The 22,123-nt window shown below is 48.4% G+C and overlaps 1 protein-coding gene across 3 annotated transcripts in view; it reads right to left on the bottom strand.

Moving 5' to 3' along the window:
* The window catches only part of LOC147428583 (equilibrative nucleotide transporter 3-like), a 122,480-nt gene that overhangs the window by 19,523 nt on the left and 80,834 nt on the right, over positions 1-22,123 (bottom strand). For all 3 annotated transcript variants that reach the window (XM_086497696.1, XM_086497693.1, XM_086497695.1), the window contains exon 7: positions 43-203. In XM_086497696.1, the coding sequence (XP_086353822.1) occupies positions 43-203 (161 nt within the window). The remainder of the gene's footprint in view (positions 1-42; positions 204-22,123) is intronic.

Here is a 22,123-nt window from a genome sequence, read left to right as displayed (position 1 = left end):
TGCAAGATTTAGATAATCTGTTGATAGACATAGTATTCATACCAAGAGCCTAAACGATGTGACCCTGTGTCTTCTGCCAAGAATCCTGGAAATATAGACAAGGACAATGTATAAACTAAGAAAAGGGCAGCTACAAAATCAGCATTTTGTGCAAACAGCTGTAAGGTACTGAGCCGATTTTGTTGCTTGTTGGCTTCAGAGTCCTTAAAAACCATCAACAAGAACCTTTGATCAGTTAGTTGTACAGTCTTAGTCTCTATGCAAACTCTCTCTCTCTCTCTCTCTCTCTCTCTCTCTCTCTCTCTCTCTCTCTCGTTGATTCGGGCTAAGGCCTCGATGCCACGTGAGATTATTCGAGCCGAGATAGCTGCCCCCCCTTTCGTGGTCAAGGCACTTACTAGATCAGTATACTTCATCCATAATTTATGGGACCTCCCTAGAGACAGATATGCTCGGCTAGCCCTTTAGTCATCCCGACAGCTAGCGCTACAAGGGGATACAACATGCTAGTATGGGCAGATGACATCATGGTTTCAGTCACATGGTTTCAACATGGATAGACTGCCTCTGTTCCCACTCTATCTCTCACATGGACAGAGATCACTAGATTCATACATCAGGGTATGATTCACCTAGATACCACAAGCACATGGATACAGCCGACATAGGAGTGGAAAAGTGGACTTCCCTCGCACATGGAGACACTTTCTACGGTTACTGGCTATGTAGCTTGGGAAGGTGATCTGACCCCCGAAATTGGATGCGAGCACCAACAGGTTTTGCATTCTATGCGATACTGACAAACCTACCCCAGAAGGCATTATGGTTGATTCGGGAGACCCGTGGGTGGGCAAGTGCCCATTCAAACTCAAATGGGGCAAGTTTGCAGATTCATGTTTTTTTTTTCCGAGAAAAGGATCCTTCTATTAGTTAATCAAAACTGCCCATAGGGCTACAACCACCTCTACAAGAGAGGGCTACAACATTCATGATGGGGAGACTCTCCCAATGAGAAAACAGCATATGTACAATGAGGCTAAATCAAGAGATGGGAGGACGGAAGACACTGGACCATGGTGAAGAAAGGTCCAGGACGCCAGACTCCAAGGAAAGCCTCTCTGCGCTCCCACATGCGGTCAGAGCTGCCTTGGAGTCTCTCAAACTGTCCTCTGAGAGTATGGATCAGCTCTAGCCAAAGATCCCGAACAGTCTCTGCTGGTGGTACAGGGCGAGCCTCGAAGATGCGGAAACAGCGGGCCCACCAGATGAACCAGAGTGTTAGGCCACTAATGAGCTCCCAACACTCCTCTCTCACTGCACCACTCCTGTGGAGTAAGCTCTGTAGCAGGCTGGAGTGTAGATCGACCCCCTGCATCACTATCATCCTGCTGGTGGAGGATAGCTCAAACTGAAGTGCCGGGCCCGTGAGAGTAGACCAAGCAGCTCCTCCCCATGTGTATTGCCAAGCTGTGGAAAGAGCTGGCATCATTCGAAGAACACGAAGCCACACCTGTTGTGCCAAAGGACAGTCCCAAAGACAGTGATGCTGACTCTCCACAAGATGGTCACAAGCTGCACATGTGGCTGATAGACCACTATGTACAAGCCAGCTCCCAACTGCTGTAGCTCTGTATGCAACCAGCGACTGGAACAAAGTGACTCCCCTCGGCTGTCTGGAGTCCCACAACCTCTCCCAAAAAGCTGCCAGGAACTCAGCTATGAGACCCTCCTCCTGCCAATGAGGTGCTGCACAGGACAAGCCTCTCTCTGCGCTGCCAGTATGTGACGTCCTAGTCGAACAGTGTACTGAAAGAAAGGGACACCTGGATGGTCTGTTGAGGAGAAAGGGTCCCTCCAAAGCCACTCTCCAGGATCCCACTGTACTCTTGCTAGTGGACAGCTCTCCCAAACCCACAATCTGCAGTGGCCACTCTCAAGAGCTGCTGGGTTTGGATCTATGACACAAGTCCTCCCACAGATGCCCACCACTCGGATCCTCTGAAATCAGCACTCTGCCACCTGTGGAGCTTCTACTGCAACTCTGTGTCCCTCACCCTATAGCTCGAAAAACAGGGAGGGTATAGTCTCTGAGCAAGCCTGAACTCAGATGAGAACCTCCAGTCGTGTGAAGACTCCCATCCACCTGGGCGCTGCTGACTAGAGAGGAGTGAGCCACTCAGCTGGTACTGCCTCTGAGATGTCCTGACGCATGCTCTGCACCCCTCTCATGCCCTGTAGCTGATGCCCTGAAGCTCCTCTGACAAGCCTGAAAACTGTAACCAGTCACCTAAAGAGTGTGTTGGACCCTCTGCCATGGGACCCGAGGAAACAAGAGGCCGACTACCAACAAAGTGGCCTCTCTGAGTGCTAACCATGGGGTTCCAAACAAGGGGATGTCTCAGGCGCTCCTTCGTGCAAGTAGGTTGATGATGCTCTAGGTTTTGTTTTGTTTTCGGAGTCGGGTAGGGCACGCTTGGCTGCTCCCCTCATACACCAAATAAGTATACAAGAAGAACGACCAAGACTATGCACCCAGAAACCGAAGGCAGACGCTTTTGTCACTAGTTTCCTCTGGACTACGAGAGTTCAGAATTATCTACACTCTTAGGGCCATGACTAATCCCTTGAGAGACCCACTCGCCACTTGGATTTGGGCGTGACAGCGACCAAGTACCTCTGTTCAGAGGCCCAGGTACTGCGGGACTTGCTTCGGTCTTCCCTTTGGAGTTGCCTCCTCTAGGTAACTTATCGCTCACCTCACTAAACTGCCTTTGAAACCCGATGGTTTTCCCCTAGGAAATGCCATACCCGCTTGGAAGGGCGTCGGCTCACAGGTGGCGTCCGCTGAGGTTGGTAATGTCTCCCTTTTGCACCTCCCAACCCCTTTTAGGTGAAGTTGACCCCCCCAGGGGGGAATGGCACTTGGGCGCTCTTGTAGCTCATCTGGCCTCGCTTGGGGAGAATTACGTCATTTCCCCCGAAAGGGATTGGATTCAAAATAACAGCATAGGAAGGGGAGCATTATCTCCCCATCCGCCTATGCAGAGCACCCAAATACCGGGGTACAACTTCACCGAGGAACTTCGCCACAGGCACGTGCCCAGCGGTTACGTTGCTCTAGGCCTTTCCGCAGTTGCTCCCAAGATCCGAGCAGACTCACAGCGAAGCGGTCCTCCAGTCCCCCGCTCAAGCCAACTCTGCGTATCTCTGTGAAAATCCATCTAGTCGAGGGTTGCCAGGGGCCTCCAGCCTGAGGCACCCTAGCACTAAGCCGATGAAGCAAGAACTCCTTCCAAGGCTCCTCACCTGGAAGAATTCCTTTGACGATGAACTTCCCAAGAAGGGCTCTGCTCTGCTGTGCTGGGTCTATGATCCCCAACCCTTCCTGCGAACAAGGTAGAGTGATGACCTGCCATGCCACTTTGGCCCGGGCTATCTGAGTGTCACGCCCAGACCAAAGGAAGTTCCTGATCAGTCTCTCTACCTAGCTAATACAAGAACTCGAGAAGATCCAACAAGAAGTGATGTACCACATAGTAGCCAACAACACCTGGTTGGCCACTACAACTCTGCCTGCCAGAGAAAGTTGTGCGGAGCTCCAATGTAACAACTTCCTCCAGATAGACAGGAGGGAAGCAATCTGTTGCTCGGGAGACAAGTCCAAACCTACCTGACAACCCAAGTACCGAACTGCAGTCCCTGCGGGAATCCACCTGAAACCCTCGCCTGGCATCCAATCGGGCGTAGGAGCACTACCAACCGAGAAAGCCACTGTCTTTCTCCATTTGATTAGTGCGCCAGATGCACAACAAAAGGTCTCAAGAGCCTGCTCACACCTGTGAAGGTTGGCCTCCTAGCCATCCAAGTACAAGGCTGAGTCGTCTGCAAACTCAGCGTCCAATAGCTCATCTCCCCGAATAAGGAGCGCTAAGACACGTAAACCAACCTGCTTTGAAACCAAAAACCTCCTCATCGCCTCAACATAAAGGGCAGCCCTGTCAAACTCAGAGCCATGGCAAGAATTTTGTAGGCCGAGTTGAGGATGGTGATGGGGCGCCACTGTTGAATCTCATCCAAGGAGCCACCCTCCTTGGGGATGAGGTAGATCAGGCCCTTACTCATGCTGGCAGGCATCTCTCCTGTGTGCAGGATGTACTGAAAAGCACTGCAGAGATCTGAGCCAAGCAAGTCCCAGTACTCCAAGAAAAAGCTGGGAGTCAAGCCATCCTCACCTGGATAGCTACCACGGGGAGTGCTCTAAGAGCCGTGTGTAGCTTCTCAAGCTGAAGAGGCACAATGTGTCTACATCCTGCTGTGTCTAGAGGTGTCACAACAAACTTGGCCAATGGCCAAAGGGTGTGAAGCAAGTCTGTAACCCCTAGGTCTCCCATGTGATGAGAGAACTCTAGGGCCTGTGTCTGCAGCCACTCCAACACTGAGTCTATAGTCCACTCAGCCTAGTCCCTGCCGTATAGGGGAAAAGAGAAGTCAACCGCTGAGTCCAAGGCCTCTATCCCCCTAGCTGCAAGGAACAGAACGTGAACTTTGAAGCAGACTGCCTGAAGGTCTGGTGAGGGGTCGCCCAGAAACCGTGTAAAGTCGTAGGCAAAGAAATCCCAACGGCAATGAATGTCGAAGCTCGTCAGACCACGAGGAACTGCACCATAAGGAGACATCTGCACCAGAAGAGCGGGTCGCAAGAAAAGTTGTACCTCTCTCACTAAGCAACTCATGGCAAAGGCACTGCCAAGAGATCTCCTAGCAACCGAGGAAGGCCCTGCCCCCTGGGACGGCTGCGGGACTAGAGCAGGAGGAGGTGAGGGAGCAGGGGGAGACGAGGGAGAGGGGGCGAGGGGGATCGACAAAGGTAGGAGGGCGAGATGGAGAGGCAGAGGGAGAAGGAGGGGGGGGGGGGGGGGGGGGGGTTGCGGAAGAGGGGGGGAACTCGGGGGGAGGAGGGGTTGTCGAGGGTGAGGCTGAGGTGGAGGCTAGAGCAAGGACCTCGTCCTGCTGAAGAGGGTCGAATTGGTTCCCCGTGGAAATCCACTGCTGCTGGGTAGGAGCCTGAGGACCACTCTGAGTGCCACGGTGGTGCGGTGGCCCCTGCCAACGTCGACCACGAACTTGCTGCCAGCCCTCCTCCGCTTGAGCCCCAGGCTTGGAGGGTGGCTCTGCCTGCGTACTCGGTGAATCTGCCTGCTGCCGCTGGCCAGTCCTTGATGGCTAGGACTGGGCCTATGGTGTGGGTCGGGGTCTCCTCCGTGGACAAGCCTTCGCAAGATGGCCCATCTGTCGACAAATGAAACACTGATTTGGGAGGCCCGAATACTCCACGCTCTGTTTCAACCAACCCCCACTCACCCGAGGAGAGTGTGGGTGTCCCTAACCAGAACGCGTACTAAGGAATGCCGGTCGCCTTGACAGCTAATGAGGCTGTCGTGCAAGGTGTCTCCAGGACAATCCCAATCTCTGAGCCTATCCTGGACAAAAGTGGTAAGTACTCCCTCCTCAAACCAGGAAAGCAGACGGAGATGGGAAGGTCTGCCTTCTCTACCAGAACATTTGAAGCTGGGTCAAAACCATGTCTCCACTGTCGAATGTGGGCTCGAACTGCTCGGATGGTCAAGGGGCTCATCGCGATGACCTTGGACGCCATCTTAGAGGTCTCAAACTCTATCTCATAGTAGCCGTGTCCGAGGAACTGAACGTCCAAGATCTTGCCCACCTCTACGAGAAGGCGGGCTTGGAGAAGATCACGCAACTCTCCTTTGCTGGGTCTGGTGCTGAGAATCTTGCAGATGACGGAGGTCGCCTACAAGCGTTCCATCTCTGCTGCTAGGCTCGCTTGCTCTGTCAGTGAAAGAGCAAGTCGAATGGTGGGCACAGCGGGGTCGAGCAAGGGGACTTCATTGGAGTTCCTTTGTGGCGGAGCTTGAGCCTCCATTTGTGTCTGCTGCTGTGAAGAAGAAGCGGAGAAACGTCGACGAGGGAGGAAGCTCCCGCTGGAGCAAGCACGCCAAGGGTGTTGGCGAGGCCTGACAAGCAGAAGAGGCTAATGGTAAAGTGCAGGCGGGCGGGGCAGGGGGCTAAGTGCAATGTGCAGGCAGGCGGGTAGGGCAGTGGACTGGCGGGCGGACAGGGCAACGGCGGGGGATGGGCGGGCAGCAAACAGGAAACGGGTGGGGCTGGCGACGGGCAGCGGGTAGGGCAATGGTCAGCAGGAGGGGCAGGCGACGGCGGGGAGCGGGTAGTGGGTGTGGCAGCGGGCAAGGTAGAGCGCGTAGGGGATGGGCAGGTGGGCTACGCACAGGAGGAAGAGCTACGCGAGGGCGGGGGGGGGGACGAGGGCAGCAGTAGCGAGCACGAAAGATCAGCTTGCAATGTTCACAGATTCATGTTTTCGATGTGGTAAATTTGGGCACATGCAATTTCAATGCCCTGAACCTGTGTTACAACCCCCCTCCTTCAACGGTTCTGTCATCTGCTTCAATCCCTATGGGCAAACCTATCTGTGAGGCTAAGCAAAATGGAGGCTCAATTGTTAATGTAGCTCCCAATGTGGAAAAAGGGAAAGCCAAGCCTTCTCAGTCTGTTGTTCCTGATAATGGCAATGCTATGAAGGGTAAGAATGTGAGGTCTAGTGATTCTACCTGTTACAGGCTTGGACACTCCAAGCAAGAAATCAATTCCTGCCTAAAAGGAAATGCACAGACATGGTGGTCTACTCTATTGTTACTCAGAGAAGCATCTACGACATGGTTAAAATTCAAGAAGATTTTCACGTCAACTTGGATATCTGACGAATATGAAAGAGATGTCATCACGGCTTGGCATCACTTCAGAATGACTAAGAAAGATACTGAGGCGGTCCGGGGCAGGCAACAAGAGAGGCAACCTCTAAACACCCCTCAAGGCTCCCGTGCTGCTCAATTGGGGCTAGGGCAACCACAAGCACAACAAAACAACAAACCCACAGCCAAACCCAAACAAGATAGGGGCACCACCTAGTTATGATATGCGAACTAGGACGCAAGAAAGATTTTGGTACAACCAAGAAGATGCACCACACAACACACACAAGCAACCTCACACCAAGACACACACAAAATGGACCAGAGAGAGCTAGAGAAAAGGAAAGAGAGAGAGGAATGGATCTTGCGTAATACCTTATTTGTGACTTGCAAATGGAGATGGTTCGTTAGGTTGCTATCGTAGAGCTTGTACAAAAACTCACTCAATGCTTAGTGATTGCTAATCATTGCCAAAACACACACACACACACTGTCTTAGGGTGTGGGAGACCTCTCACCACAATACCCTCTTACAATGGACACAAAATTGGCAATGAAAAACACACTAAAACACTTTCTAAAATCAAGATCAACCGATAGAAACTCAAAATACACAAGTCACCTTGAATTCACCAAACCGTATTGCACAAATGGAAGGACGAAGATTTGAACGTCGAATCACGCCTTTGATGCACCAAACCTCAATTTATTGATGATGAAGGAGCATATACAATAGTGGTTTTGAGATTTGAGGAACTCACGCTCTCTCACTTGCAATGTGTAGCTTGAAGGCTTCTCTCACACCAAGAGTGAAGCTCACAAGTGGTTGCTATACCTAAGTTTCTCCTCACGCATAGAGTGTTCGGGTGCTATGTGAGATGTTGGAGGTTGTTTTACAAGAAGGAGAGGGGTCTATTTATAGGTTGGAGACCCCTCATAAAGATTATTGGAAATCCTAATTTACAAGCTAGCAAATCAGGATTATGATTTTTTTGAATATCAAAACATTGCGGGCCTTCTTTGTCTGCTTGAGTCATGGGTGTGGGCTCAAAAGAGAGCATTATTGATGGTAGATAAGGTGAAAGTAAGTAAGGAGAGAGAAAGAGAGAGAGAGAGTGTTACTATACACATGTCTTGAGGTGAGGTGTCTTTTATGGTTAGGTCAATGCTATTTTGTGTTAGTATGTTAGTCGTTAATAATCACAAGAAAGTTAATGTTACATTTACAATGGGTAGAGTGAGTTGATTTGATGAAGGAAGAGGGGTGAATTAAAAGAGAATCATTGAGATGGTGAAGCTTTGAAGAAGCTTGAACTCACCCTTGTGTAGATTGTGGAAAAAATGACCGCTGGTCTTCTTCTTCTTCGCTTCTTTACGCCGCCGCCACGGTTGACCACCACGATGAAAAGAGGATTTGTTGATGAAAAATCCTCAATTTGCAGAAGTTATCATGGTTAAGATGCTGAATTTTAGATATTTTTAGGAGAGGTAAATGAAATTGTAACATAGAAGCAATAGAGAGAGACATGGAGAGGGTGTATGTATGTAGAGGTTCATAAAAGAACTATAGGGATGAGAGAGAAGGATAATGGTGAAGAGGGTGGGAGAAGCCATGAAAATTGTAGGTTTGAGTGAGGGAAGGAGAGGGAGGGATGTGTAAGAGTGAGTAGGTGTGTGGAAGGGTGAGAGAAGACTAAGGGCTACTTGTGAAAAAAGTGGGCAGACTGGGGTCCACTCAAAAATTCATAGCTCACCGCTGGTAGCTCCAAAAATCATGAAAAAATTTGAGGTGATTATTCAGAGCGTGGGCTACATTTTCTCGTTTGACCACCGCTCCAAATTCGGAGTGGAGATAGGTGCCAAAATTCTCACCAAAAAGCCTGTTTTTTATGCCTGCAAAAGTCTTTTAGTGGCCCCCTCCTTTGTTGAATTTGTACAATGCATCCAAGAGTGAGCCCCTCCTTTGTCATATTATAATACAAAGCATCCAAGTTGCCCTTGACCCATGCATGGAGGAGGATTATTGGTGAATAAAGAAATATATACATGGTGGGACTAGTGTATGGACTATTCATGGACTTTAGCTCAATGAGCACATGGTGTTAAAATAATAAGTAAAAATAATAATAAAAATATGAAGGAGTTATGGATATGGAAAGATATTGGAATCATATAATATGGTCTCTCTTTGAATTATTTTGGGTGAAAGAGGAAAAGGTATGCAAGTAAATAATATAATAAACGTGACCAATGAGTAGAAATCAATTTTTTGTTTTCACGAGGGTGAGGGTGAAAATGTGGGAGTGATTTGTATAAAGAAAAAATATGAGGTTAGAGTATGTACATATTGGCAAAAAATATACTTATGGTGCAAAAGGATGAAAGAAGGTAAATTTAATAAAACACACACCTAGGTATAAATATTTAAATAAATATCAAAATAATTATAAAAATCCCTATATTTAGGCCACTTATATAATGAAATATTTACACACAAATGGGCCATAATATTTATTATTATTTTTATTATTTTTTATTTTTTTACTCAACTAGCCCAGTGACTAGCTAATTTAGGGTTTTTAAGAAAATATGGGAAAAGTCCCCTAACTCACACACGTCTATTTACAGTGAAATGGTAGGGATAGCCATAGTGTTTGGGTGATTTTGGTAGGGTGAGGTAGCTTACTATGGCAATTATGGAGAGCCGAAAAACGGCTATCAATACATTGGATGACTACAACCATAGGTTTTGGGATATTTATTTGCTAGTGTCTTCGTTTCGGAAAATTACTTTGAGAGACCACATTCAACAGTTTTGTTGTGGTTTGCCAAAAGAGATTCGAGAGTGTTGTCTAAACCAGAAGAAGTCTGACTCTATTCAAAGACTTATGGGATATGCTAAGCAAGGATTTGGAATGCATGCCGGCTCATTAACTTATCCTACAGATAGGATAGTATCCACCTCAACAGGGCAAGAGTCTACCAGTGAAGAGGATGAATCACGGGAACCGGATGATGGCTCATCACAGGATTCTAGAGCAGTAAGAGAATCAGATGGTAGTGCAGCCGAGAGTTCCGACGAACTAAGGGAATCAGATGCAAGTTCATCAAAGGATTCCGGAGAAGAAAGGGGATCAGATAAAAGTGCGTGTCAAGGTTCCGATATTAAGACTGACGTGCCAATGGACAGGGGAGGCTAGAGAAGCTACCCACAGGTCCCACGGCACAAGGAAAGGAAGGAAAGGGAATCAAAGGGTAGATCAGAGAATTCCCTAGATCCAAATTGAGGTGCCCAAGACAGGGAGGCTAGAAGGGCTACCAATAGGTCAAAGGATACGGGAAAAGAACAGAAAGGTAAGCTAGGTCCACCGAATAATTTGGTCAAGGGTACTTTTTGGCCCTCGATGCAAAGTGGATGGAGGAAGAGAACCTCGCAAATTCTCTTCAGAGAGAGCTGTACCTTGAAGCTTTTGGGCTATTAGTAGTGTCTATGCCAAAAGTTATTGATGAATCAACAAGGTTGAATCTGGTGCAGTGCGGACAGCACAAGAGGCGAGCCACTCCACTCCTTTGTCACAGATTGCCTAGATTGAATAAAGTCACTAATTTCTCTTTGAGATTTTAGGGATACTAACAGGCTCACAGTATTTTGCGGAATGACTTTATGAACTGTGTGCACTGAATTGGAAATTTCCTTGATTGAACTGAAAACAAGTACTCTTTCATGTGTGTATTGTTAGAGACATGTAGAGAAAGATGAAATGTTTGCAGCATTTTGTATGATGAATGATTTGAACTTAGTGCATATGGACATCTGTTAGGGATCGGTGAGATCTTGATGTGATGCCTAAGTGAATGAAATTTTAGTGCATTAAGATGCTAAATGGTTATTGAAACCCTCGACAGAAATGTGATTATCACTGACTAATTTCTTTGTAGAAGTGTTGGATTGATGAACTCTGGTGCATGAGTACATAGAGTCAGAGTTTCCTGAAGAAAGTTTCTGTGCTTTGGCTACTTTCGCAGACGTAATCGAGGGCGATTACAATTCTTGCAAGAGGGGGGAATGTCACAAAGTGACGTGGCATAACCAATTGGACGAAAAATGGCCGAGTGCACAAGAGAAACTGAACTGACCAACTTGAAGAACGTACGGAGCACAGGCCATGGGGCATAAAACCCTAAAGACCAAAAGCCTGAGCTTTGAGGAGGATTTTCATAAAGTGTGCTGACAAGCTGATGTGACAGTCTGTACGATGACGTGGCAAGACCATACGAATTTTCCCACATTTTGCGTTGCTGGTGGAGGTTATACGGATTTGCGCAAATTTTGATGGCTGCTTTTGGAGAGCCCAACGCTGGCTTTTAGGAGAAAATGCTTTTGGGGGGAAGTGCTTTTGAACCTGATTGCTTTTGGGGCTCTGCTTTTGGGCATCCCTTGTAACTTTAAAAGAGTCCTTGGGCCCCTCACTCTGCAAAGCATCTAGGTCCTTAGTATGAGAGAAAAGGAACCGCAGGAGTTATAATTTGCAGTGATCAATAATAAAGAAATACTGAAAGGAACGCCAGTCTTTGGAGCCAGTGCTTCTCGACGCGGAACTCCGCCGTGCCGTGTCGACTCTCTCTCTATCTCTAGTAAAGTTCAGTGATTTTGAAGTTTCTGTTCGTGTACCCTTCGCACCTTGGAGTGTTTCGTGAACCAACCTCCAGAGAAGGTGACATCAAACTGTTGTACAAACTCAAGGGCTCGATGCATATCCTGGTAGCTTCAAAATGTCTCAAACCTGACAGCCTGACCCCTTTCCTTGAATTCACTGTTAGAAGAGGACGAGCTCTCCTCCTCCGAACTGCTAGATGGCCTCCCATGCCTTCTAGACTTTTTCAGAATTCTGCTTTTCTTGCTTGTCTTGCTCTTTCTCCACTTCTTCCACCTTTTCTCATCCTCTCTAGAACTAGAGGACGACGAACTGTCGGAACTCTCTCAAGACCAAGAAAAATCCGAGTCATCCTTGAAACGAGTACGCTTCTTGGATCTGCTTGCCACCTCGAAACTCGACTTCCGGCCTAATAACCGGGGAAAATCCACCAATTTCCTCTTCTTCCGAGAGTGCTTCAAGCCTTTCATTATCTCGTTCATCTTCTTTTCAAGAGCTTTGTCCAGCTCTTTCTGCGAGTACAGCTTCCGCTTTTCTGCACTCGTCTGTTCTTTCAGCTTTCTCCCCGACAATTAATGGCATGTCGCCATTTTGCGTGAATCTCATCCATTGGATAAGTCTTAAGATACTTTACATATTTTGGGTTTTGGGAGTACTTCATTAATCTTTTCACACGTGTCAATCTGCAATTTCCTGACCAAAATTTCCTAACGCCTCTCGCAAACTTCCTGACCAAAAATTTGCCCAATTCTTCATTCTTTTCTTCAGTTCCCGCGCCGGATTTCAACTTTTCTTTGCCTTCCCACCGAGAGGTGTAAGCTCTGTCAGATTTTCCGCGAGAACCCATGTGTACTCTTGGGTTCTTTATGGCTTATGCCCTTTAAGACAAAGCGATGAAGACGGGAGCGCGCCCAATGTGCGATGGACAAAGGGTTCGGGACACAAAGATTGGTTTGTCAGATTCCACAGAAGGAGAATCTTTCTGAGCTCTGATACCACATTTACAGGCTTGGACACTCCAAGCAAAATCAATAGCAACACACGAACAGAAACTTCAAAATCACTGAACTGAGAGAGAGAGAGAGTCGACACGGCACGACAAAGTTCCGCGTCCAGAAGTACTGGCCCCAAAGATTGGCACCCCTTTCAGTATTTCTTTATTATTGATCACTGCAAAGTACAACTCCCGAGGGTCCTCTGCTCTCAGACTCTGCGTCCAGATGCTCTGCAGAGCGAGAGGCCCAAGGGCTCTTTTAAACTTACAAGGGATGCCCAAAAGAAGATCCCCAAAAGCAATCAAGTTCAAAAGCACTTCCCCCCAAAAACATCTGCTCCCAAAAGCTAGTGCTGGGCTCTCCAAAAGCAGCCAGTGAAATTTGCGAAAATCTATACAGCCTCCCACCTGGCACCCACAACGCAAAATGTGAAAAAATTCATACTATTCTCCCACGTCATCATACGGACTACCACATCATCATGTCAGCACATTTTACAAAAATCCTCCTCAGAGCTCAAGCTTTTGGTCTTTAGGGTTTTAGGCCCCACAGCTTGTGCTTCGTAAGTTCTTCAAGTGGGTCGGTTTAGTTTCTCTTGTCCACTCGTCCATTTCTATGCCAGTTGGTCATGCCATGTCATCACTTTGTGACACTAGCAATTGGGAGGTGCCTTTAAAAAAAGGCCTTTCTCTCGCAACTATGTTCTGCTTGTCAATGCTAATAAAAATACATCGCTTACCATTGAGTCACAACTTCATTGGACGGGCTTATGCCAACGACTCTTTGTTTATGCCTCGTAATTGCCAGCTGATGTTCAAGTGATTATGGACGCTTTGGAGTTGTATGGGCTTGCGGCTGGTCTTAGAGTCAATTTTTGTAAATCTATACTTCTGCTGCTGAATCCTTGTGATTGGCATGATCTGTTGTGGCCAGGAGAGATAGTTCCTTCGAATGTGATTGTCAAGCATTTGGGGAATGTCACTCACATTCAAAAAGTGAATTGGGTTATGCAACGCTTGAATGTTAAATTGCATTACTGGAAATTATCCACATGGCCATTACATGTTCGCTTGCGAATCGTTCAAAGTATCTTGATGGCTTATGTTCAGTTCTATTTGCCATTGTTACATTGGCCTCGCCACTGTCTGACTTCTCTTATGTCATCCATATTATCTCATTTGCGGCGGTGCTCACAAAAAGGTCCGCTTTTGATGTCGATGGAGAAACTTTGCACTCCCAAGCGCTTTGACGGTCTCAATATCTTGGACTTGCGCCAGCATGTTCTTGCTAGGAAAGCCATGTTGTTGCTTGCTCTTGTGCAACAAACTCAGCCTTGGGCCCTTATGCTTGCCTGCCTCTGTGAGCATGTTGTTACTTCCTCCTTCGGTCATGGGCAACAATCTCTTTAGGAGCTCGTGTTTGGCAGCACATTAGTCTAAGGGAGGTAGCACAGTGGATTACATACTCGGATCGCAAGAAGCTGTACACTTGACCACGTCTTTCACTATCCCCCCACTCCCCATCCACACCAACCACACATATCTCACACTCTCCGTTGATAGAATACGACCCACAAGCACACCACCTCCCTATACCCTCTACACCACTGTATGCATTACCAACAATATATCCGCACCTCTAGAGACGTGCAAGCAAGATTAGCTCTCATCTACAATAAATACATCAGCCGTTACTAGTTACCCTCACTACACACACACACTCTTTTTTTTTGTAAAAATTGATTGAATTTACAAGTGGGAAACCTCAAACTGAGAAAAAACCGTAAAAATAAGAGGTACAAAGACGAAGCACCATGAGGCTCCGAAAACTAGAAATAGTCAAAGTAAATCTTGTAAGCTTCAAGAGAGATGTCTCCCATATCATGAGCAAGATGTAGTGCTTGTCCAAGAGAATTTCCATGGCATGAAACATCTAAAAGTTACGTTGGTGCCATATGGTCCACATAACCCAAAATTTGACCCAATTGAAGAAGACCTCAAATGGAGACTGTGGTGGTTGGAGGACTCCAAAAATCCAGAACCATCTATGAAAGATTTCGCAGGGGAAACGGCACATAGCAGAGGACACTTGCCTGATGAAAGTATTGGAGCAACGGCAATCCCAAAGCAAATGCGGCATAGTCTTGTCAGCCCCATGGCATTGGAAACAACGAGGAGGGGCAATGCACCGCACATGCAACAAAGTACCAACTGTTAGAGCACCCAATGCATCGCCATAAGAAAATGCGCTCTTTTAGAGGTAGATGATTCTTTGTAATGCGAGACAGTGTTCTTTGCCACCACAACTGAGACTTGGAGAGTGACCACAACTGATTTCTGTGAGACACAATCCATGCATCAGACTGCAACAAAGTATAAACCAACCCAACCGATATGCAGTCCAGCCTAGTATGGGTAGATTCCAATCCGAAAGCCGTGAATCCACAAATAATGGAGGCAATGGTAAAACACCAGCAAGTAACTGTTGAATTTGCTGCCACAAATGTCGATAATGGGGCCTTGAGGAGACTAGCCACCATGCAAGGACAAATGTGAGGTAATAGCCTTCCAATCAGCAACGGGGGACGAAGTGAAGGGACATCCCGGAATATGGCCATCAAGCTGCCCAAAGATGACATTCCAATACCAGGGGTGCCGGTGACCAAAAGAAGGCGTTGAAGAGGGGGAAAGGGGAACACACCAAGAACACTACACAATGCCTCACTATAGCCCAGGGTATACACAGCGTCCCAATCCACTAGAGTTCACCTTCAAAACTCGACACTATCCGCAAGCAAACCACCGCCTGCACACGACCATACGCACACACGCTCTGCAATGAACCAAATAGATCCAATCATTCCGCTATGCCCAATTCATAGCCTTCCACATGCACACAGCCTCTCTCTATCTCTCTTTGCATGACAAACCTCGAGGGGGCACACACCTGGACCTTCCCATGGTTTCACATACCTGCCCATGCCATCTTCTATGGTCGACCAACTTTGGTTGCACCAGCGTTGTCGGGGGATATGTGTTCGAAACGTGAGCCGGGTAGGCGCCGGGCCTCTGGCTGTGGGAGGTGTGAGAGAGAACAAGAAGAACCGATGCATATGGCTTAGGCAAGCACCGTAGTCTTCAATTAATTAATTCAAGATTTTAGTACAATGTAACCGATAGCCAAGGCGGGCTGTTAGCAGCACCGTCACTCGGATCAGCTGAAAATTAGGAGTTTAAGCTCCCTTTTTACAAAATTAACCGGGTCGTTAACGACACCGGGGCTTAAGATGATGATTAATCAACCTTCGGACTAATGTCGGTGAAGAAAATTTTTGCCTACCGCTTAACCGTAGCTCCGACTGCTCTTTTTAAATCGACTTACTTTGATTGCCGCCAGGCTCTATATGCCCTTGGTAATTTCTCTTTTCCAATTTGACCTTCTTCTTCTCCTGCATCCCGAGCTCTGATATCTGCTCTAGCTAAGTACCCTTCTCTTCGCTGAGCTAAGTTGAGGTTGAGGACGAGAGAGACTTTATTCTTGCTTCTTCTCACGCTTTGCCTTGCTTGCCCCTTTACACTTGATTACGGCCGAGAAAGGGAGAGAGAGCCTTGCTTCATTCACCTCCCAAGCTCCCCGAACTTCCCTTTTGATAGCTTTGATAGCTTCTCAAGCTCTTGCATGCCCTCCTTTCCCTCGCTTCAAGCTCTTCCTTGTTTATGGCCTTGCCTCTCAATGCTTTGTAGTAGCCAACGATGAGCCGAGAGCGAGAGACCTTGCTTTTATGCTCCCGGAGGACGAGAGAGGGAGTGCTTTTGCCTTATCTCTGCGAGCCAGAGAAAACCAGTTCCTCCTTGTTCTTCTTCCTCCCTTATTGCCTTCGATGCTTTGCCTTCCAATTCCTTGCTTTCCCTCTTCAACACGAGAGAGAAAGAGAGAGCTTTGCTTGCTCAAGAGCGAGAGAGAGGAGAGCTTCGTTCCTTGCTCCCCTTGCGTTGGTTGGAGATTGAGAGAGAGAGAGATTGCTTCGACCTACTCGCCTCTTGCCCTTGAATCTGCAACCCCCTTTCTTCCTCTCAAGCACTCGTTGATTCCCTGTCTGTCGCTTCCCCGCTACCTCCTTTTTCCTTTGCTATATATTCCTCCAAAAATAAGGCCCCACCACGCATTCACGGCGCCGTGACTGACTTGGCGTGGGAGCGTCTGTGATGACGTGGCAGGCCCGTCAGTGACCGGCGCAGAATTTTACGTGGCTGCTACCGAAAAGGATCGCCTCAGGATGCTGAGCATTTGTCTCTTCATGCTCGTCATCGTCTGAGCCTCCTACCAAGCGCCGCGAGCAATTTCTCTTCCCCTGCGCCCTCCTCGCTGCCAGCCCACGCCATCACCACCCTCTTTTCTTTTGTTCACATTATAACCCTTAAGTGGGCGGCCCTTAGTGCCACATTGGGCGGCCCTTGGGCGGCCGACCATGGGCAAACTTTGGAGGCCAATGCTTCAGCGGCCATCAAGGCAGACATAACTGTGGCCCTTGGCCATTATTAATGGGCTTGGCACCACACTTGGCATACATATCTTTTAAAGCATTGCGAGCCGACATTCCAGACACGAAGCTCTGCAAAAATCTGCGGCACCACAGTTGGCCTACATACCTAACAAAGCACTGCCAAACACGGCATTCTTTGTGAGCATTCCTTGACTAACCTTATCATCTTGAACTTCGATGCCCGTGTCAACCTCTCGTATAATCCTACATACCTTTAAGATGCAAGTATAGGTGATCGCATTGAAGTAAGGCCTTCCCATCACATCCGATAAAAAGTGTCAGAGTTTCTTTCTTGTCAACCGGGTATTGCCAATTACGACCACTGCCCGCCAAGCACTACATGATATGACATCCCGGGCATGAGACTCATCAAGCTACTACTGCTTCAGCATCCCAAACTCTGGAAAATAAACAAAACTCCCAGCTGAGACACCGACCGAGCCGACTGGACTCGTACGGAGCCGGCCCTCGGTGTATCTTAATCGGCCAATATCTTGGCGATCGGGACTCCGATCACTGAACTGAAAAGACCGACGTGCTCCACAAAGTGAGCACTTCAAGCCCATGCATTCATTTCATTTATGTCACCTCAGCTGCAGTTTTCCCAGATGGCACTTCGATCGAGCGGACCGAACTGGTACAGAGCCGGCCCCCGATTAATCTTTAACGGCTAATATCTTGGTGACCAGGACTCCGATCACTGATCTGAAAAGACCGACGCGCTCCACGAAGTGAGCACTTCAGGCCCGTGCATTCATTTCAATTCTGTCACCTCAGTTGCAGTTGCCCAATCCGCTATGGATCTGCAATCGACTTGAACTTTAAACTGCCATAACTTCTTCATTGTAGCTCCAATTGACGAGCCGTAAAGACAGGTCGGTAGAGCACATTAAGCACTACAGTTCTAGATCATAATCTCCCACTTGTGCTCACTTCAAGCATAGTCCTTTTTAGCATCATTAAGGCATGAGTTGGCCCTTTTAAGCCGCATCTGACATACATTAATCATTAAACTTGACCTATTATCAAGCCCTGCTCACTGCTCACTTAATGTGTAGGCTTCAAAGAAGCTTAGATTACATTTCTCTGCTCTTTTTCCTTTCATGGAAGCGTAACTGCACGACAGCGTGACAATACCACTGCGTCCAAGGCTTTTGCTTTTCCACCAAAACACGCACAAGCATGGCTTTCCTGCCAAAAGGTCGACGTAGATCCAAAAAATTAATCCCTCCCAATCGCTTAGGTGTGCATAACTTATCCATGGATAAGAACCGCAACCCCTCCTTGTGGGACGATGTGCGCCAGAAATGCTCTAGCATGCAAGAAATAAGAGACCCAAGGCATTGTTGAGGCCAGGATAAAAGCGGTAAATAGAACTGTACATAAGCCATCATGATGCATTGGAAAATTCTAAGATGCACATGCAATGGCCAGGTTGATAGCTTCCAATAGTTTAGCTTGAATCTTTGGAGTACCCAATCTAATTTTTGTGCCGCGAACACATCCCAGCCAATCAGATAGCCCAAATGACATACTATGACCTGAGAAGAAAGCATCTCCTCTTTCCAAAGAAACTTGTGCCAATCAAGTTCATTAAGAGGTAGTAACTTGGATTTACAAAAGTTTACCTGCAGTCCAGGTGCCAAACCAAATAATTGAAGAGCATGCATAATCTGTTGTACATCCTCCTTATAGTTCCTAGGCATGAACAGAGAGTCCTCAGCATAGGCCTGTCCTATAAATTGTTTCCTAGAAGGAGTCAACCATGCAAACGACTAGAGGAAGTCCGGGCCTCAAGATGCAACAGCAAAGGGTGAGAAGCAATTGCATAAAGTAAAGCACTAAGGGGACATCCTTGTCTAAATGAACGTCCGAGAACCCCAAGGGCTTGTGAGAGAACCACCCAGCAAGCCTGCAGAAATGCTCTAAGCATACAAGAGAAACACCACTTGTGAAATTTTTGGCCCAAATCCTAGCCTTTGCAATGTTTCTACAATGTATCCCAAAACACAATATCAAAGGCCTTTTCAATGTCAACTTGCATGACCAATACATCTTGCTGAGTTTATTTTGCATATTCCATGCCAATGATGGCATTCACCAGATTGTCAGTAATGTGCCGACGAGGGATGAAACCATATTGGGGTTGATGAAGTCCCTGATGCACGTAATCTTTAATACGATTGATTATCAGTTTGGGCATCGATTTGTAGACCACCGGCATAAGAGTGATGGGCCGCCAATGAAAAAACTGCTCACAAAAATCGTGCTTTAGCAATACCTTGAGCAGCCCTTCTTCCAAGAGAGGGGGACATAATACTTCTCCCATGACATATTCATCATTAGCAATAATGGTTTCTTAAAGTGGTCCCAAAAGGACAGGAAGAATTCGACATCCCAACCCGGAGATTTCCATCTCCCGAGTCCAACAAACTTGCATGCAACTTCAGCAGGGGCACATAATTACGGGAAGAAGCTAGAGTTCAAACCTTAACTGTCTTTTTGGGAACGATCCAGGCATCCTTCGTTGTATCCTTGTCTTTGCCTTTTCCCGTTTCTTTTTCTTTTCTTTTGATATTGCGGAATGAGGTGTTGTGGACATCAATGCCTGCTTCCCTTTCCCTTATCCACAAAAGGTGATGCGAAAGTCGAAGCACCATTGTATCTAAGTTTCAGGGAGAATTTTGGGGGAGGGGAAGGTTGTGGAGGCGGTATAGCCGAAAGAGGAGGCTGGAGGTGCGACTCAGACATTCTGATTGCATATGACAGAATTTACCACAATGAAAACATGAGTTGGGAAATTTGCCCCATTTTAGCTTAAAGGGTCGTTTCCCTACCAGATAGTCACCTGAGTTGATTGTTATACCAGCTGGCCTCGGGATGTATATGTCCCACAAGATGCAAAATCTATTCATATTCGCATCCAACCAAGGAAGGTAAACCACTTTTCCCAACTGGGCAGCCAGTAGCAGCAGAAAGTGACGCCACATACATAGAAAATCCACCGCCTCCACCCATACCGGGCATTTATGTCGAATGAGACTTTGATAATCTTTGGTAAGAGCCCGTGGCAATACATGTGTCATTTACCTGTTAAAGAACAACGGTGGTTTTGCGATGCTCGCTGCCCACCCTGCGCACGCTATCGCCATCGCTGCCCCCCCCCCCTCGCTGCTTTAAGCTTGTCGCCCTCTCCCGTTCGAGCTAGCTTCCATGCAGCCTGCTAGCCCTACCAGTGTGCTGCCCCTCCCGCCAGCCCTCGTAACCTGCCAACACACCTCAAAATACCCCCCCCCCTCCCCATTTCTTTGCCCCCATCCCGCCTCCTCATCGTTTGCCCCTTGTTTGCTCAAGGCAAGGGTGCCTCCTCTCGACCTCGACACGTCATCCTCTCAATCGCTCTTCCTCGGTCGCCATCGTAGGAGCAGACACAGATGGAGGATTCTACTTTACCAAAGAGAGACTCGACTGAAGCCCCCTCGCCCAACCCCGCGGAACCCACTATGACAGAGCAAGCGAGCCTAGAGGTAGAGGTGGTGCGCCTTTAGGCCACCTTTGTTCTGTGCAAGACCATCGGCACCCGACCTAGCCGAGGGGAGGTGCATGATCTCCTCTACGCCTGCCTTTTATCAAAGGTGGCAAGATTATCGACGTTCAGCTTCACAGACGTGGCTACTACCAGATAGAGTTTGAGACCCCCAAGATGGTGTCCAAGGTCATTGCCATGAGCCCCCTGGCCATCCGAGCAGTTCGAGCACACTTTCGATAGTGGCGCCATGGTTTCGACCTATCTACCGACGTTCTTGTCGAGGAGGCAGACCTGTAATCTCAGTCTGCTTCCCCAGCCTGAGAAGGAAGTACCTTCCGCTCCTTTCTAGGATAGGCTCAGAGATTGGGACTGTCCTGGAGACACCTCGTAGGGCAGCCTCTGTAGTTGTCAAGGCGGCCGGTATTCCCACAATACGTGTTTTGGTTCGGGACACCCACACTCTCCCGAAGGTCATCCTACTACCTAGGGTGAGTGGCGGTTGTTTCCGTCAGAGCGTGGAGTATTCAGGCCCCCCGAATCAGTGTTTTATTTGTCGTCAAATAAGCCATCTTGCGAAGGCCATCAGTGTCCACGGAGGAGACCCCGACCTTCACCTCAAGCTCAGCCCCAGCCTCCAAGGGTTGGCCAACAGCAGCAGACAGAGTCATAGGGTATGCAGGCAGAGCCACCCTCCGAGCCTGGGGCTCAGGCGGAGGAGGGGTGGCAGCAAGTTCGTGGTCGGCGTCGGCAGGGGCCACTTCATCAGCCTGGCACTCAGAGTGGTCCCCAGGCTTCAAGCCAGCAACAGTGGGTTCCCATAGGGGACCCTTTCGACCCTCTTTAGCATGTAGAAGTCCCAGCTCCACCCTCCACCTCACCTCCGACAGCCCCCCCCCCCCCCCCCCCCCCCCCCGAGTTCCCCTCTGCCCCTGCCCCCCCGCCTCCTTCCTCCTCCTCCCCACCTCGTCCTTCTCCCTCTGCGCTCCCCACCCCCACTCCTCCTCCCGCTAGCCCCCCTGCTTCCACATCTCCTCCCACTCCTACCCCGCAGCCAACCCAGGAGGCAGGACCATCCTCGGCTTCTAGGAGATCTCTTGGCAGCGCTTTTGCCACGAGTCGCTTGGCGAGAGAGGGACAGCCTTTCTTGCGAACCCCCCTTCCGGTGCAGACGCCTCTCTTTGCAGCAATTCCTCATGGACTGACGAGCTTCGACACTCGTCATCGGTGGGACTTCTTTGCCTACAACTTCACACATTTTCTCGCCGACCCTTCACCAGACTGTGAGGCAGCTTGCTTCAGAGTTCATGTATTGTTCCTTGCAACTAGAGGGATAGAGGCCCTGGACTCAACGGTTGGCTTCTCTTTTCCTCTATGTGGCAGGGACCAGCCTGAGTGGACTTTGGGACTCAGTGTTGGAGTCAATGTTGGAGTGGTTGCAGGCGCAGGCCCTCGAGTTCTCTCACCACCTAAGAGACCTAGGGGTTACAGACTTGGTTAAAACTCTGTGGCCGTTGGCCAAGTTCTCAGTGACACCTCTAGACTTGGCAAAATGTAGACATATTGTGGTACACTTCTCTGCTGATATGTAAAGCCGCCATGCTATGTACACA

The sequence above is a fragment of the Adiantum capillus-veneris genome, chromosome 23, assembly GCF_014529385.1.
Source record: "Adiantum capillus-veneris isolate H3 chromosome 23, ASM1452938v2, whole genome shotgun sequence".
NCBI classification, from domain to species: domain Eukaryota; kingdom Viridiplantae; phylum Streptophyta; class Polypodiopsida; order Polypodiales; family Pteridaceae; genus Adiantum; species Adiantum capillus-veneris.
This window is presented reverse-complemented; position numbering and strand designations above follow the sequence as displayed.